The 17,266-nt window shown below is 56.7% G+C and overlaps 1 protein-coding gene across 2 annotated transcripts in view; it reads left to right on the forward strand.

The window, feature by feature from the left end:
* Positions 1 to 17,266, forward strand: part of B4GALNT4 (beta-1,4-N-acetyl-galactosaminyltransferase 4) — a 126,157-nt gene that overhangs the window by 90,652 nt on the left and 18,239 nt on the right. For both annotated transcript variants that reach the window (XM_054025915.1, XM_054025916.1), the window contains exons 6-9: positions 591 to 691; positions 2,185 to 2,252; positions 6,727 to 6,805; positions 11,714 to 11,780. In XM_054025915.1, coding sequence (XP_053881890.1) covers positions 591 to 691; positions 2,185 to 2,252; positions 6,727 to 6,805; positions 11,714 to 11,780 — 315 coding nt within the window. The remainder of the gene's footprint in view (positions 1 to 590; positions 692 to 2,184; positions 2,253 to 6,726; positions 6,806 to 11,713; positions 11,781 to 17,266) is intronic.

The raw sequence follows: 17,266 nt of genomic DNA on the forward strand, positions 1-17,266 counted from the left end.
CAGCTTCCGTATGAGGAGAGATTAAAAAGACCAGGACTGTTCAGCTTGGAAAAAAGACGACTAAGGGAGGAATATGCTAGCGGTCTATAAAATTGTGACTGGTGTGGAGAAAGTGAATAAAGAGGTGTCATTTACCCCTTCCCATAACACAAGAATGAGGTGTCACACAATGAAATTAATAGCCTTAAAACAAGCATAAGGAAGTAGTTCTTCACACAACACACAATCTACCTGGGCAACTCATAGCCAGGAAATTTTGTGAAGGCCAAAAGTATAATTGCATTCAAAAAAAAAAAAAAAAAAAAAAAAAGACAGAAGTTCCTGGAGGGAGAGGTACTTCAATAACTATTAGCCAAGATGGTCAGAGACGCAACCCCACGCTCGGGTGTCCCTAAGCCTCTGACTGCCAGAAGCTGGGCCTGGACAACAAGGGATGGATCACTCAATAATTGCCCTGTTCTGTTCATTCCCTTTGAAGCATCTGGCACTGTTGAAAGACAGGATACTGGGCTGGATGGGCCATTGGTCTGACCCAGTATGGCCATTCTTATGGTCTTCTACTAATGACTACGTTCTTCCTTGCTCCACAGGGGACTTCCAATTTTCCGTAGCATCGGACGACAACTCGGAGTTCTGGCTCAGCTCTGATGAAATCCCAGCCAATGCCCGGCTGATGGCATTTGTGGGCAAGGTACAGATCACCGCTCAACTACTTCTCTATCCCCCTGACAGCACTCAGCCTATGCAGTGAACGCTCCTGGGCTCATCCCTCTGGGTGGCGACGCTCTTTATTATCTCCCTGCAAACAATGCCATCTGTTGGGAGAGGAGAAGCCCGAGCTGGGATGCTAAAGTACAAATGGAGCTGGGATAATTGCCAGTGGGATCCATAGAAAACATGAGTGAATCCAGCTGTGACCATCACATCTGGAGGCCACGTTGTCACGACCGGAGCGTGGGATACCAAACGCCATCATGCGTGGGTGTTCAGGTGCTGCGTCACAGCCGCAGCGCTGCAGTAGGGCCGAAGCAGCACTCTCACATCAAATGCTTGTGCTCTTCACCTTAGAAATGTCCCGCAAACTCTGGGACTGAAATGTCTTTGTCTTGCTCTGATCCTGGAGGGTGAATCTGTTCTTGGGCGGCAAGCCCGGCGAGAGAGTCTGGCCAGCTGTTCAGGCGAATAAGGAAATTCTGGGGACAGGGGGCTTTTCTTCCCCTTCCTGGAAACATTTGGGGGTTTGCCCTTTAATAACTCTCCGGCCGTGGATTGGAAATCGTGCTCTCGCTCGGCTCAGGCTTCATGCCCTGGGAAGATACATAGGGTAAGGAGTGCCATTAGGAGCTCATGGCAATGGCTGTCAGACGCACAGGCAACTTTGTTTTTCAAATCTCTTCTTAAATCTCACCTCCGCCGTAATGGCTCCACAACAGCCGACAGTGGGTGTGCAAGAACCCCTATCCATTATACCAGATGTGAGGCTTCGCTGGTGTCTTAGGAACGGCTGGGTTGTTTTAGATCAAGGGTCCATCCAGTCCCATGTCCGCTCTCCAACAGTGGCCAGCACCAGCTGCTTCCATGGAAGGTGCAAGAACCCCACAGTAGGCAGATGTGGGACCATCTCCCTCCCCAGCCATAGCTGTTGTCCTAATTTCTCCCAGTGGGTGATTAGTGTACGGCCTGAAGCCCTTGTGCATGTGCATAGCCAATACTCAGCCATGCTCCTCTGTGAGGCAGGGGAGTTCTGCTGTCCCTCTAAGCAGGACAGGTTTGGTGCTGCCTCTGTTGGGGGCCTGGAACGGTCTCTGCTGGCTCTCGAGGGAGCGAACGCTGCCTGTGCTGACGCTACCTGAGCCTGCGTGGAGCCCCTGTCTGTGACGCTCATTCTGCACGGAGCCGTGGCAAGGGAGAGCTAGCGGGTAACATCCTGTCTGATGTTAGGAGCTCATGGAGCGCAGCAGTGAGCATGGAGGGGACTTGATCCCTGGCCAGGTTCCCAGGCCCTGTCCGAACACAGCTAGATGGTGGTGATAATAAAGCAGCTGGGGAATGGGCACACGGGCCACCAAGTCCCCTGGGTGCTGCCTTTGGGGCTAGAGCTCCCTCAGGCCCCCCGGCCCCGCCTTGGCATGCTCCCGCCAGCTGGTTAGAGCGAGCTCTCATGCATTCTCTCTCCCCCGCCAGCTGGGCTCCGAGTGGACGGCTCCAGGGGAATTCACCAAGTTCAGCTCTCAAGTCTCCAAACCTATCCGGTAGGTGGGACCCTCCCTGCGCCCGCTTGGTCCTTTCCTTGCCCAGCTTCAGCCCCAGCAGGGTCCCGGAGAGGGATGGGGGAATGGGGCAGTGTACAGCAAGCAAAGCCCACCTCCAGCCCCACTCCCTTGTTTTCCCCATCACCTCTGCCCCGTCGCTCCCTTCCTTCCCCCTCCCATCTGGCCCTGCTTCCCTGCCCCTTGTGTCCATCTCCCCCACACCCGCCCACCAACCCATGTCCTGCTGTGTCAGTGAGGGGTTCCTCTCCCGCCACCCGTGCACGCTGCTTGTCGACATGGCTTTAGCTGGAGCTAACAGCTCTATTCTGGCTTGTCTCTGCCTGCTCCATCAGCTCGCTGTCAGGCAGCGCATTAACGCCTGGGCTGGGGGGGTGGTCCTTTCTTCCAGCTCCATGTCACAGCCACGCTCGCTCTGTTCTGCACTTGAGCTCCCGGAGCTGACGGCTTCCATGAGTCAGCCCCAACCCCTCTCCGGCAGCATCAGGGGGAGCATCCTCCTCTGGCAAGGAGGCAGGAGGAGGGAGCCCAGCAAAAGCAAGAGGGAATCCGTCCAGATGCAGGAAGGATTCTAGCAGGGACCCTGCCTGCAGGGCAGAACCACCCAAACCAGGCCTGGCCATGGGCCATGCAGGCAGCTGGCCAGCACTGCTCCTCTGCTGGGGCCGGGGGCAGCCCAAGCAGCCTCCCCCATTAGCTGTTGGTGGAGCTAGTAGGGAAGGCTGCCAGGATCCAATAGGCACGGGTAGCCCTGTTTGTGGAGGTGCTGGGCCCCCGCAAACCCCCCTGAGTTCAGCGGGGCCGGTGGCCTCTCCTTTAATTTCAGCATGTGGTGTGGGGTGCACTGTGGGGATAAATGGGCTTCACAGTCTGGTACCCCTGTGTTAGGGGCAACAGATCCAACCACACCCCGCACTCTGAATGTCCCCTTCCCTGGCATGACAAGCCTCTCTACTGCCGCTTTGGTAGCAGCCCGCTGTGAGTTCCTTCCAGCCCTTCTGTTTCTCATGGCCCCTGTGTGTGCCATAACAGTACTGCATCTGCACTCCCTCCCGCCTGGGAATCTGCCAGCACAGTGGGGATGCTAACAAACTGCCCCGGGAGGTATTATCTCTGCAAATGGGAGACCTGAGCCACAGGGAAGGGAAGTCGAGCCAGGAATAGAACCCAGGAGTCCCGGCTCCCGGCCTGTTCTCTAACCACAAGGCCGTCCTTCCTAGCCTGGGATTGCTTGATTTGTAGCATCAGGTGTTTGGCTCTTCTCCTCTCTTTTAATTTCACCTGAATAGATCTCCCTGCTGTTAACTCTGCTCTCTGACAGTACTGACAGCAACGCAGGGAGCCAGACTGGGGCAGACCCAGGCCCTTCTAGTCCACTGGCCTGTGACCAGCACTAGATGCTGCAGAAGAAGATGCAGGAAACCCCACAGTAGGCAGATTTGGGCTAATCTGGCCCCCTTTGAATGTCTCATCCTAACCCCTAATAGCTAGAGGTTAGCGTAAGCCCTGAAGCAAGAAGCTTCACCTCCTTTCCAGAGCCCCCTCTTAGTATTAGAGCTTTGGATATCCTGTGATCCACGTAAAGGCCTGGTCTCCGTCTTGCTAAGGGTTTGGCCTCAACGACACCCTGTGGCAATGAGTTCCACAGTCCAAAGACACGTCTCATTTTTCCTGAGGGAGGGGAGAAAGGGAAGAGCTCCTCTGGTTTAACGGAGTGGTGCCAGCCCCGCCCCTTTGTCGTAGTTCATAGAGCATGGTCTGTGGCCACGGAAGCTGTACCACTGCTGAGGTAATAAACCTAAGGGCTTAGGAGTGTGTTACCCCCTTTCCCCCAGACTGGTGATCTGCCAGGTTGCTTTATACCAGATCTTATTGCCCTCGCTCCTGTGGGGGGCCCTTCCCAATGCAGTGCTGGGCTCCAGGGACTGCAGTGGGAAGGGGCTAATGTGCCCCCCCCCTCACCCCCCAGGAACGGTTGCACCCTGCTGCTCGCCCCCGCCCCCCCATCCTCCCTGGCACTAGTCCAGAGTCCCTTCACTCGGAAGGCTTCCGGTGTCACGCAATGCAGCTGCCCTTGCAGATGATTAGCCGGGGACAATATGATCCTCTTAATCTAATTAGGATGGCAGTGAAAGAAGTGGGGAGGGGAGTGTTGGTGGCAGGGGCATTCGGGCGCACAGGCCACACACGATTACACCCAGCTGATGGGAGGCTGGCCAGCCTGGAGCCATGAGAGCGAGATCTCCCGGAGCGCTCAGGGGAAATCAGAGCAGCATGTTGCACTCAAACAAAGCCAGGGGAGGTCAGATATTTCTGGGCTGCGTTAGCTGGCGATGCATGGTAATGCGCTGTTCTCACAGCGACCGCACCAGGCCCGCTGCTAACTTCCTGGGTGTCACAGTCACCTACGTGGCAGAGTTGGGTAATGCTGGCTTCTGCTTACTACCCCTACGCAGTGGACCTCAGCCCCCTGCTAGCCCCACTCCGGGCCCCACGTGGCTCTGCCAGTGGACTCCATCTCCTAGTGCAGCGTCCCCTGCTACTCCAGTCCAGGAACCCCCCTTAGCAGAGGTTGCTAGCTTGGCAGCCTCACTCTCTGAAATGTCTGGGCCCCAGTGCGTGCTTGGCGTCATCCAGAGGAACTGTGTATCCCTGGAAGTGAGAGAACTGGCCCACAGCCTCCACACCTCCACGTGCCTCGCCCTGTCCTGCAATCCCAGTCTGCCACCGCAGTCTCTCCCAGGCAGCGTGCAGGGCCCCTGCCCTGGCACAAGGAGCTGCAGGAAACTGCTCCTGTATGATCCTAGCCAGAAGGCAGAGGCATTGGTATCCCTCCCGGGGGGCCACAGCCCTGCCCAGCGCCCTAATCCCTCTCCCCAGCCTGGCCTTGCAGCTGCTGAAGCTCAGGCCCTCAGAGGTGTTACACGATGGGGTCACCAAATGCCCGTCGGAGGCAGCTACCGCGGGGCTGCTTGTCCATCTGTTTCCCTCTCAATCGGAGCCTGCCGAGGGTGGGGGCAGGTCTCCGGTGGTCTCTTTCCACCCTTGCATTTGAACACTAGTAGCCGGGGTTAGTGCTCCCATGGCTGCTGCCTGAACGCTGAGGGGTTGGGGCCACCAGCCCCCTCTCCTGTCCGTGGGGCGTCTCTGGGCCCCGGGGCAGTGGGTGGGCTAGGAGATGCCAGCCTGGCTTCCCTCCCAGCACTTCCCACAGCATAGAGGCAGGGCATTTGCAATGCGAGCCAGGCCCTGGCCCTGACTCACACCATCCAGGCAGACAGCACTCCCCTCGCTGGGCACTGGGCAGGGTTCCCATGGCAGCATGCCATGCAGCCCCCAGGAAGTGGGGAGGGAGCGTTCAGCTCACTGCTGGGGACTGACAGGCAGCACTGAGAGAGCAGCAGGCTCGGCGCAGGGTCTGCTGTCGCCTGAGTGGAGCTGTCAGCAGCGCTCTCTCTTCCCCATCCCCCTCCTGTGTCCTCGTATCCTCCCTTCCCACATCGCCCACAACGCCACCCCCCTCCACTCCCTCCAGAACGGTTGTTTGCAGAATGCCTGCAGCTTGACAGCATCACTTCGTGTCTCCCAGAGCCCAGAGAGGAAACACCATGTCAATCTCCCCCTCCCGCGCCAGGAGGCTGAAACCCAGGCACAGGCCCCGGGTATATGAGAGAGGCAGCAGACTCAGGCATTGTAACCTGTAGCAGCAGTTGGATCCCCGCCACGCAGGCTTCGGCTAGTGAGGGTATCCCTGCTGGGATGAGCTGGGGGTACTGTGTGTCAGGGAAGCCTTCTCCACGCTGCCCTGTGGTAAGCCAGGAGGTGTCAGGGTGAGCAGAAAGGCAATAGCAGAGGGGTTTTGTGAGCACCTATCAGAGCGAGCTTCCCGCTCCATGCCCAGTGGCAGCGGGAGGAACCTAGGCATCTCGCATAGCCAGTGGTGCTCTGGCAGCTGCTCCTCATGGCCCAGCCCCAGGGGGAGAGCGAGCTGGGAAGATCCATTTGTGACCCTTGGCCAAAGGCTTGCTTGGGAGGGACAATGCGTATCTGGGACAGGGGGCTGTGCGGGGGCCATCCTGGGAGGTGGGGAGGAGAGCTGGGAAGCGGGCACAGCTCCTTCACGCCCCCTGTGAAATCCCACCAGGACCTGTCGGGCTAGCCCTGTCGACTTGTCCCGTGCAGGAGAGGTCTCCTCTGCCTGGGTGATGGGAAAGCTGCTCCCACCACAGTGCAGCAGGCTCTTGCAGTGGGGTTGAGGGAACTGCCCCACACGCTCATCTCCCAGCCCGCCATAAAACCCCTCGGCATAAGGCTACTGCCCCCTCCGACTGTCTGTACTCCCCCACTCCTGGAACCAGCCTTCTGGGGCCAGAGGGCTCCCCACCCCAGGAGGGAGGGCTAGAAGACCCTTGTCAGGGTCACTGGTTCCTAACCAGCCTCTCTCCCTCTCGTGCAGCCTCATGTCCTCCAGACGCTATTACTTTGAGCTCCTCCACAAGCAGGATGACCGCGGGTCGGACCACGTGGAAGTAGGCGTGAGTAATCTCGGGTTGGTCCCTGCCAGGCTTGCTCTTTGGTGCTGGCTTAGCCAGGCCCCGGCTCTCACGGCCGTGGGGCTCAGCCGCTTACCTTCGGAGAAATGCCTAAGAGTCAAGAGCGCATCCCCGGGTAGTCTCCATCCCCTGGCTGGGCTCTGCTACTTTCCTTGCCAAAGCCTCAACTTGGATCTGTTCCAAGGGTGAAGGTTTGCCAGAGGAGAATGGGAAACCTGCAGTTGAATCCCCCATTCCCCACCGCACACCTCCAACTTCAGCCCAGAGAAAAGCTGTGGGAGGCCTGAGCCCCAGCCCCCACCATCTCTTCCTTGCAGCCCTGGAGTGCATCCCCTGCCCGCTTACTTGTGTCTATACCCTGTAGATTCCCCCAGGCAGATCCCTGACCTCCCGCTTCATCTACCCTCCTGGGCCCCCTGTGGCTCCTGTCTCTCCCTGGAGCTTTCCCTAGAGATGATCCTCACCTGTTGTTTGCTGTCCCCGTCTTTGCATGCTTAGTGTGTTCCAGGCAGGGCATCCTCCTTGGACATGGTGCATGGCTGGCATCTCTTTGTGGCATTGCAATGTACTGCCCCAGCCTTCTCCTGGGTGAGACGCTGCAGGGCATCAGGGCCAAATCTTCCAGAGATGGCTCCTGATTCAGGGGGCTCAGCAAGAGAGGCCCAAAGCCTGGTTCTCAGCAGCACTGATCACCCGTGTCTCTGGCTGATGCCGGTGGGATCGGCAGCTGCTCATCACTGCTGATGATCAGGTTCTCCGCACCTCGAGCTGGCCTGAAGTCTCTGCAGGCTCAGGGTGGAGCAGGGAGGGGGCTGCTGGAGCCCAGTGTGTCCTCGGGGGGGCCCTGTCCCTGCCCCTGCCCCAATCTCTCCTCCAAATTCCCTACTCCCACCTCATCCAGTTCAAACCCCGATGGCTGCAGAGGGGCTTTGCAGCAGCACATGGGAGGCTGGCCTGGCTCTGCCCGAGGGGGAGTCACTGAGTCCACAGAGCCCATCCTCCCCTTTCAATAAAGAAGGCTCCTAGCCAGCCTTGCTGCCTCGGGAGGGTGCTTGTGAGCTATGTGTGCTGCCCTCACAGGCGCTGCCTGCTGCCCGGCATGACTCAGAGGGGGGCGTCTCAGGCCTTTGGCAGGGATGTGGGTAAAGCTGTCGCTTGTCAGCCCCTCCCCAAAAGGCAAAAGGGCCCAAGGGCTGGCTAGTGCAGACGCCCTGTTTGACTGTGGCAAAACGGGGGGACTCCTCCACTGAGACCATTCGCACTCGGCTGGCTGAAGCACTGATAGAATTGCTGGAGGGGGATAATCCTGCCTTGGCTGGAAGGGATGGGATGGCACGGCACGCTCTAATAGGTCTCGCCCATCTCTAGCCTCCTAGAGCCAGACTTCAGTGGGTGTAATTCAGTCACCCCAGTGGCGTGACGCCAGCTGAGCCTGTGGCCCTGTGATTCTAGCCTCCCTGGGTGCAGCAGAGGCTTCCTTTCTCCACAGTGTTTATTAGCACTGGAGTTAAATGTGTGCAGACAAAACACTACAAAGTTCTAGACCAGGGGTCGGCAACCTGCGTCACGCGTGCCAAAGGTGGCACGCAGGCTGATTTTTAGTGGCACGCTGCTGCCAGCCAGGGTCCTGGCCTGGATGGATGGAACACGGGCTGGCAGCGGGCTGAGTGGGGCCAGCGGCTGGGGCCCCAGCTGGTAGCAGGCTGAGCAGCTCAGCCCACTGCCAGTCTGGGGTTCCGGTCTGGCACGCAAAACCTTCATTAATTTAAGACTTGGCACCCCACTTCTCAGATCTAGACAGTCTGATAAGCCCCCCTCCCTTCTCCATTCTAGCTGCTCAACTTTGGCACTTCTGAGGGCACCATCTCCCTAGTTCTCCTGTTGCCTTCAGCATGGGCAAGACTTTGAATTTCAAAGGGGAAAAAACAAGCGGAGGGGTGGGGGAAAACTTTTTTGGGGCGGGGGGAATCCCTTTGAAGGGATCGTAAAGAAGGGAGGAACCCCTTGGCAGTTCCCCACTGTACCACTGTGGATTTAGGGGCTGGTCTAGACTCAAACTTGCACCCATTTAGCTACAGGTGTGATCATTTAAAGTGGCTTTAGTTAAACCAATGCCCAAGGCTGCCTGGCTGCAAACTGATATAAAACTTAGCTTAAGTCGATTAGAAAGAGGTTTAAATTCAACTGAAACGAGCCACACACAGACAGCAATAGAAGCATCGACTCAGGGCTCTGGGTCAACATAACAGCCTTGGTTTAAACACCTTTGTGAGTTGGCTCAATGCTGTTTCTGTGCATAGACCAGGCTTGAAGAGAGGCTGGGGAAGAGAGCGCTGTTTTAGGGCCTGAGCCAAAGCTTGCTGACTTCCGTTGGCTTTGTGTCAGGTCCCGACTTGGCAACTTCAGTAAGAGCTGTCTTCAGTAAAGGAAACGTTCCCAGCTGCTCAGTGAGGCTTCTGTCTCCTTTTGATTTCAATAGTTTAGGCACAAAATACTGTGCGGCTGACTTCAAAACTGACATTTAATGTTGCGAGGGGCGCCCTTAGCAATGGCTTGGTGCTGTTGGTCTCAGATCCACCACGCTCCTTAAAAAAGTGAGCAATGACACGAGAAACTAGCTCCATCCAGGTAGCCCCTCCAGGCACTAATGCAGGGGTGGGCAAACTACGGCCCGTGGGCCACATCTGGTCTGCCAGGTGATTTAATCCAGCCCTCAAGCTCCCGCTGGGGAGTGGACACTGGGGCTTGACCCGCAGGGTTGGGGCCGCTCCACGTGCACGTGCTGCAGCTCCCGGAAGCAGCAGCATGTCCCCCCTTCAGCTCCTACGTTTATGGGAAGCCGGGGGCTCCGTGCATTGCTCCATCCACAGGCGCCACCCCTGCAGCTCCCATTGGCCGGGAAGTGCGGCCAATGGGAGCTGTGGGGGCGGTGCCTGTGGACGGGGCAGCGCACAGAGCCACCTGGCCGCGCCTCCAAGTAGGAGCTGGAGTAGGGACATGCTGCTGCTTCCGGAAGCTGCTTGAGGTAAGTGCCGCCTGGAGGCTGTACCCCTGAGCCCCTCCCATATCCTAACCCTGATCTTCCTCCCACCATCAGAACCCCTTGATCCCAGCCCGGAGCACCCTCCTGCACTCCAAACCCCTCATCCCCAGCCCCATCCCAGAGCCCGCACCCCCGGCCAGAGCCCACACCTGCACCCTGAACTCCTCATTTCTGGCCCCACCCCAGAGCCCTCACCCCCTACTGCACCCCAACCCCAATTTTGTGAGCATTCATGGCCCGCCATACAATTTCCATACCCAGATCTGGCCCTTGGGCCAAAAAGTTTGCCCACCCCTGCACTAATGTCTTGTGCTCCCCCTACTGGTGCTGTGGGACAGTTCTCCGTCGTCCCACAATTACGCTGACATCTGTAGCTCAAGGTCTGTTAATTAAAAAGCCTGGTATCAACCCAGTTTGGGGGATCCATGCTTGGCAAATAGTAGAGGCGGCAGGGGGCCCTGAGAAAAGTTGTTTTCTATTTTCTTGCAAAAAAAAAAATACCAAGAGGGCAAAGGCAATAATGAAGAGCTAGCTCTCTCGTGGGGCTTGAGAAAGCCCTCCTTTCAAATAGGGCTGGGTGCTTATTTCAGGAGGGCGTCTAAAACTCTTTCTCCTCGAGATAAAATGTTCCTCGTCTCCTAGAGTCTCTGAACAATCTCGTTTTGATCCCTCTCCACAGAGCCCTGCTCCTTTCATGGAGGCTGTTCCAGCTCTGTGGGCCGCTGGAGGTGAAATATTATTAGCCTTTTTAAAGAGACTCAATTTATCCCTTTCTGAACTGGAAGGGAGGTGAGCCATTCATGGCAAACGCTCCCCCGTCCCCTCCCCTCCTTGCTCAGCTAGCTGGAGCTGCTGTGAAGTCCCTGGCAAACACTGCAAGCTTGCACTCCTGAGAGTATGTGTGTTCTAGAGATGCACACGCACACCGTACAGTGTATGGATTAAAACTGCCTTTGTCACTCAACACAATAAGCAACTGATTCGCAAGCCTGTTCAGTCAGAACTGTGATCACAAAGGTCTTTCTGGCTTGCTGAGTTCTGCACATCTGAAATCCTGGTTCTGAGTCACAATCCCACAATGGGAGACCGCAATTTCCTAGTCACTAAAAACTGAAAGGCCCCGTTCTGCACTCACTTACACCAGAGTAAATCCGGAGATGTTCCCGTTGACTTCAGTCGGAGGTTCCTGGCATTGTGGTATATAAGGGCTTGTCTAGACTACAGAGGCTGGCAGTAATGCAACCGCATTGGTTTAGCTGCATTGGTGCGAAGCACTAGTGCAGACACACTGTGCTTGTGCAAAGCGGGGTCTATGCACAGATGCCCTGGTGAATTACCAGTAAGTCCCACCTGTACAAGCCCAATCTTGGGGCAATGCATGTATGGCTACAGCAGTGCAAACTCCCCACCCCGGTGCAGACCAGGCCTGCGCTCCAATCTGGATTTACACTGGTGTGTCCCAGGCCACAATCTGAGTTGGAGGGCATCAGTGCTGCACAATCTGGTGCAGCCTCCTTGGAACGGCACCTCCCTGCTCCCATATGGACAGGGCTGGGGCCTAGGGCCATGTTACCTGGTAGCTGGCTACTGGGAGTGGTGACTTCCTGCTACCCAGAGATGGGAAGGGTCACCTGGGCGCGGGCAGCACGCTGTGGACTCGGCTTCCGTTGGGCAGCCTATTCTCCCTAACAATCCCTGCAGCCAGGAGAGGAGACACAGAGGGAAGAAGCATTGAGCAGACACCGTGGCAGCCTCTTGCTTCCTGCTTGTCTACCAGACCGCTCTTTGGCGGGGGGCCAGCGTGACAACCCCAGCCCCAGCTATGATTCTCATTCTCTCTCTTCCAGTGGCGCGTCTTCCTTCCCAGCCTGAAGTTCGAGGTGATCGACTCCCCCTTCATCTCTCTCTACACAGGTAAAGGCATTCCCCAGCGTGCTGCCCACCCCCAGATCCTCTTACCCTTCCTCCGCCGGGCGTTCGGGGGTAGCGTGTGCCCAGAAGTGCGTGTGCTGTGGGAAAGGCAGGCTGTACGTGTTATAGGCGCGATTCCCCCATCAGACCAGGTCCTCATGCATGTGTGCGTGTGGCGGAGAGTGCTTAGGAGTGGGAGCAATGGGATCGGGATGGCAGCAGGAGCACAGGTGCTGTCGCTGTTGAGCACTGGGCCATGTAAATGGCCGTCTGCATGTGTACCAGGCATGATCCTGCATCAAACCAGGTCCCCATGCACATGTGGGGAGAGCACATAGGATGGCAGCCTGTATGGGCGTTAGCGTGGTTGCACCCGGGTGGCTGGGCGTGGCTGCACGCAGACCAGAGCGTGGGAGCCGGTGGGAATTTTCTACGCTAAATGGTTTTCTCGTTGACAAAGGACCTTTTTTCCGAAACCCAAAACTTTCCTCTAATAATTGCCCCAAAAATGTTCTGTTTTCCATGATGCTTTCTGCGACGCTGGCGTTTTGTCTAAATCACTGTGGGTGTAGCCATCATTGTGGGGTGGCTCAGGGCTGGCACAGTGCTATGGGATGGATCAGGGCTGGGGCAGTGGGGTGTGGCTGGGCAGGTGTGGTGCTATGGGATGGATCAGGGCTGGGGCAGTGGCGTGTGGCTGGGCAGGTGTGGCGCTATGGGATGGATCAGGGCTGGGGCAGTGGGGTGTGGCTGGGCAGGCATGGCGCTATGGGGCGGATCAGAGCTGGGGCGGTGGAGTGTGGCGGGGCGCTATGGGGCGGATCAGGACAGGCACAGTAGGGTGTAATAGGGAAGGCACTGTGCTAAGGAGGGTCAGGCTGGTGCGGCGGGATGTGCTGGGGCAGAGCAGGCCTGGTGGCGCATGTCTGGGGAGGGGCAGGCATAGTGGCGTGTGGCAGTGGTGAGATGGGAGCGTGTGTCTGTATGTGCTTCCCACAGAGGGCTGAATTGGAAGGAATTCCAGCTGTCGGCGTTTTTCCCCTCATCTTCCCCCAATGCTGCAGTGCAGCAAACCCTGCAGGCAGCCCAGAGTTAGTGGCGCCTGGCTGGCTGGCTCCGTCACAGGACAGATGCCAGCACAGCGACAGTGTCCTACAATGCTGGCTCCAGCTCACCCCGCCCTCCGCTACAGAGAGCCCAGCTGGAAGCCACCTCCGTGGGCCAGCCAAAGAGCTGAGCTCAAGAAGGGAGGAGATGCCATTGCCTGTCCCATCTCTGATGCCTGCGGCCGGGTGGATTCCATTGACAGCCATGGTGGGACCCCTGCTGGGAGCGGCTTGGTCTCCCCTCCAGACTTGCCCCCACCCTGGGGATGAGGAAAAAAGCTATTGCCAGGCAGCCATTGCTTCTCAGCCAGCCAGGATCTGCGCTCTCTTTCCCACTGCCAGCTCTCGGTGAGAGGGCCCTGTCCCCGGACAGGACAGCCAATCCCAGAGCTCCTTCCCTGGGGAAAGGTGCCTTCCCCAGGGCTCCTTCCCTCACTCCTTCTGGCTTTCTAGGGAAACAAAGGGGAGCCGAGGGCAGCTCCTAGCCCTGCCCCTGGGCAGACCTGAAGAAGAGCTCGGTGTAGCGCAGAGGCATGTCTCTCTCACCCATAGATGTTGGCCCAGTAAAAGCTATTACCTCTCCCGCCTTGCCTCTGATATCCCGGGACCGACATGGCTACAACGACACTGATGACCTGTCTTGTAAGCAGGGATGGACGGTGTGGATTTACTTAAATCCATAGATCTTCTGCTTCCCCCGCAACCCAGCCTGGCAGCAGGAGCTCTTGATGAATAGATCCTGGCCCAGCTCTCGTTACATAAGGGGCTGGTAATTAAGTGTCCCCTGGAAGGGGTTGATAAGGCAGCAGGGATGGCAGCAGGCACAGATACACCTAGGATTAACGTGGAGAAGAGGGACGGTGGAGCCATTGGGATATCGACACAGGTGCTGGCAAGACAGATGGTGCACGCATGTATTTCCTTCTGCACGCTATCAGTCAACGTGGGTGTCTCCTGCCCCCGTGCTCCCTCCCTCCCCCACGGTTTGGGACTGCAGGCCAGCCTGTGCTCAGACTGCAAGGTGGGAGAAGGGGGCAGGGTCGTGGGGGGAGAGGGGGAGTTATTGAAGGGAAATGACTGATCGCGGAGTAATAAACCAGCCCTTCTTCCCTGGATATGAAGGCTAGGACAGTCTCCTAGTGCAGCAAACAGGCTGCCGTGGATCCACAGGGCCGGTGCTGTCGTACAGCCCTGGAACAATCCCTGGGAAGACCCCTTCAGGGTATCAGCCCTCTTAGGGTCACACTCTTTCACTGGGGAAAGCCACTTGGCTTCAACGCCTCCTGGGACTGACCTGCAGCAAGTCCACCTGGATTGGACACTTGCAGGAGACTTGCACCCCCAAAGGGAGCAATGCACCCCCAGCTTCCTTACTCTGGAGTGACTCTCGGCCAGCGCTGTAAAAGCAGCCAGGTTTCTTAGATGTCTGGAACACAGCGTAGAAAGTCTTTGTTAACATGGAGAACAGAAAGTTACAGCCTGGTCCATCTGGGTCAGAACAGAGCCCTCTGACCCCTCGTTAGTCCCAGTCCAGAAATGTCCCCTGCCACACTTAACAACCCACACTTAACCTCAGCTGGCCCCTCCTCAATCCTTTGTTCTCCAGTTGGTCACACCCAGCTGGCTTCCTAAGGAGGATGAGCCCTTCATGGTCTTTTGTAGCTAGGTGCCAAATGTCTGGGTAATTGGAGTGGCCATTGTCTTCCAGTATCAGGGGGTAGCCGTGTTAGTCTGTATCTACAGAAACAACAAAGAGTCTGGTGGCACCTTAAAGACTAACAGATTTATTTGGGCATAAGCTTTCGTGAGTAAAAACTCACTTCTTCGGATGCATAGAGTGCACTCTATGCATCCGAAGAAGTGAGTTTTTACTCACGAAAGCTTATGCCCAAATAAATCTGTTAGTCTTTAAGGTGCCACCAGACTCTTTGTTGTTATTGTCTTCCAGGACTCTCCATGGCCATGGGGACCCAGGCAGGTAGGCGTCGGTCACGCCTGTATCTCTGGGTCTCTGCAAGAAGTAAACAACCCTTTCCCACCACCTCATTAGCCAAGCCCCCCATAGGGGAAACAGGGCCCCACACAATAGTCATCCAAAATATTATGAAAAATCCCCACTCCAGCACACAGGGCTCAGCTCGTCTGCAGAATTTTCACTGCAGCTCTGACCTCGTGTTACCTAGGACGCCCTGACTCCTGTAGTAAACGCATGGCAGGCAGGCGTGCTCTCTGTGTGCTCACCCCCGGTCATACGGCACAGCAGAAGTTTACATCTCTGTCACGTGGCTGGGGTCCAGATCCACTGACTCCAGGGGCTGCGGGGCCATTTGTGCAGATAAAATATGGTCGCCTCAGGCCAATCCAGTCAGTAACTGATGCTCCCTCAGAGAAGGCAGGGTCACCTACCACAGCCCCTGCCTGGGGCGGCTGAGATGCCTATCAGTCTCTTGGAACTAAGAGCAGCCAGTCAGGCCTGTACCAGATTCCTCCCACTGACTGGGAGGGGTAAAATCCCTGCCAGCGTGCATAGAGGCATCATCTTCTGGAACAGTTTCCGTGACGTACCCCTGTGGTGCCCAGCACTCGCTGGCAGACAGCCTCAGCAGGTATTTCAACACCGGTCGTGAGTGGGAGTGACACAATTCAGGGCTGAACAGCATCTGCACTCAGTGGGGGATGTCACCATGGGACCTGTTTCCCTCTCAGATGAACAAGAAGTTCAACATGTGTTGTTCCAGAGCAGCACAAGGCCGGGACTCCTGGGGCAGTGCCCTCCTACTGCCCTGGACGAGCCTTCCCCTCCATCCCACTACTCCCCCAGGGTCTAGGGAAGATTTATCATGACAAAGCATGAGTCATCCTCTTTGCAGACAATTGGCCCAGACAGTTTTGCTTTCCAGATTTCGTATGAAAGTCAACCCATCAGCATTCAGTCCTTCCTGGCTGCTAACTCGGGACAACGGCAGGATCAGACATCCCAGCCCAGACTCTCTTCTCCTCACTGTTTGGCATTTGGATGGTCATCAGACCTATAGCATTCATGTTCGCAGGCCATTCAAACTATACTTAATCACAGCAGGGAAGAGTCTACCAGAAAATGTTACCTAGCCAAATGGGGATGTTTCTGTACCTGGGTGCAACAGAACCAGCTATCAGAGCCAGTAGGTAGTCCTGCTGTTTTAGCCCACCTCCTCAAGACATCGAGTTTTTCTGTTATCTCGCTGCAGGTCCACCTAGCGGCAATCAGTATATTCCATCCTCCAGTAGATGGCTACTCTGTTCTTACTCACGCAGTAACAACCAGGTCCCTAAAGGGTCGGCCTGGGACCTTCCCACCGATAGGGGAGCCAATACTGCAGTGGGACTTCAGTCTCGTACTTTCAATGCTAACAGGGCCACCTTCTGAACCATTGGCCACGTGCTCAATGACCCACCTGTCTCTGAAGGTCGCCATGACATTGGCCAGGAGAGTGGGTGAGCTCGGGCCCCTCATGGCTGACCCGCCACATGCTAATATTCATCAAGAGAAGGTATCTCGTCACCTCCACCTGAAATTCATCCTGGAAGTAATTTCCAAGTTCCAAATAAATCAATTGATTCACTTATGGGTATTCTTCCTGAAGCTTCCATTTCAGGCCAGGACACTCCACCCCCTCCATGTCAGGCGAGCACAGGCATGCTACCTGCAAAGAATTACACCAGTTAGAAAATCAACTAGATTATCTGTTGCTCTAGCGGAGCGAGCCTGGGGACGTGTTACCTGCTGAGAGACTCTCTCCATGGATTTCTGGCTGTATACTCCTTTGCTATCAGGTGGCACATCTCCCTCCCCTTGGAGAAGGCCAGGGGCCGCTCCACTAGAGCCCAGTAGCATCTCCACGAGAAGTGGCGATGCTGGATGTTTGTAAGGTGGCCAGTGCGAGTGTTACGCCTGGGGCCTAGCCTTTGAAATTGCACTGGCTGCCTGCGGGAAGGAGCGCGAGGCGGCAGGGGCCCGGGTGACAGCGCTGGTGGAAGCCTCTAGACCAACGGGCAGGGTTGGGGCAGGGGGATCAGGATGGGGCAGGGGTGTGGAGTGGGGGGATCGGGATGGGATGGGGAGATTGGGATGGCTTTGAGGTGAAGGGATCGGGATGGGGTGGGGTTTGAGGGTCAGTGCTAAAGCTGCAGGTTGGAGGGGATCGGGATGGGGCAGGTTTGGGGCGGGGGGATCGGGATGGGGTTTGAGGGGCAGCGTTAAAGCTGCAGGTCATGGTGGATTGGCATGAGGCATAATTTGGGGTCGAGGGATTGGGATGGGGTGAGGAGGTTTGGGGTCGGTGCTAACGCTGTGCTTAGGGAGGGTCCGTATGGAACATCCCTGTCTGGCCCCATCACCCAGGA

Source organism: Malaclemys terrapin, chromosome 4 (assembly GCF_027887155.1).
Source record: "Malaclemys terrapin pileata isolate rMalTer1 chromosome 4, rMalTer1.hap1, whole genome shotgun sequence".
NCBI lineage: Eukaryota > Metazoa > Chordata > Testudines > Emydidae > Malaclemys > Malaclemys terrapin.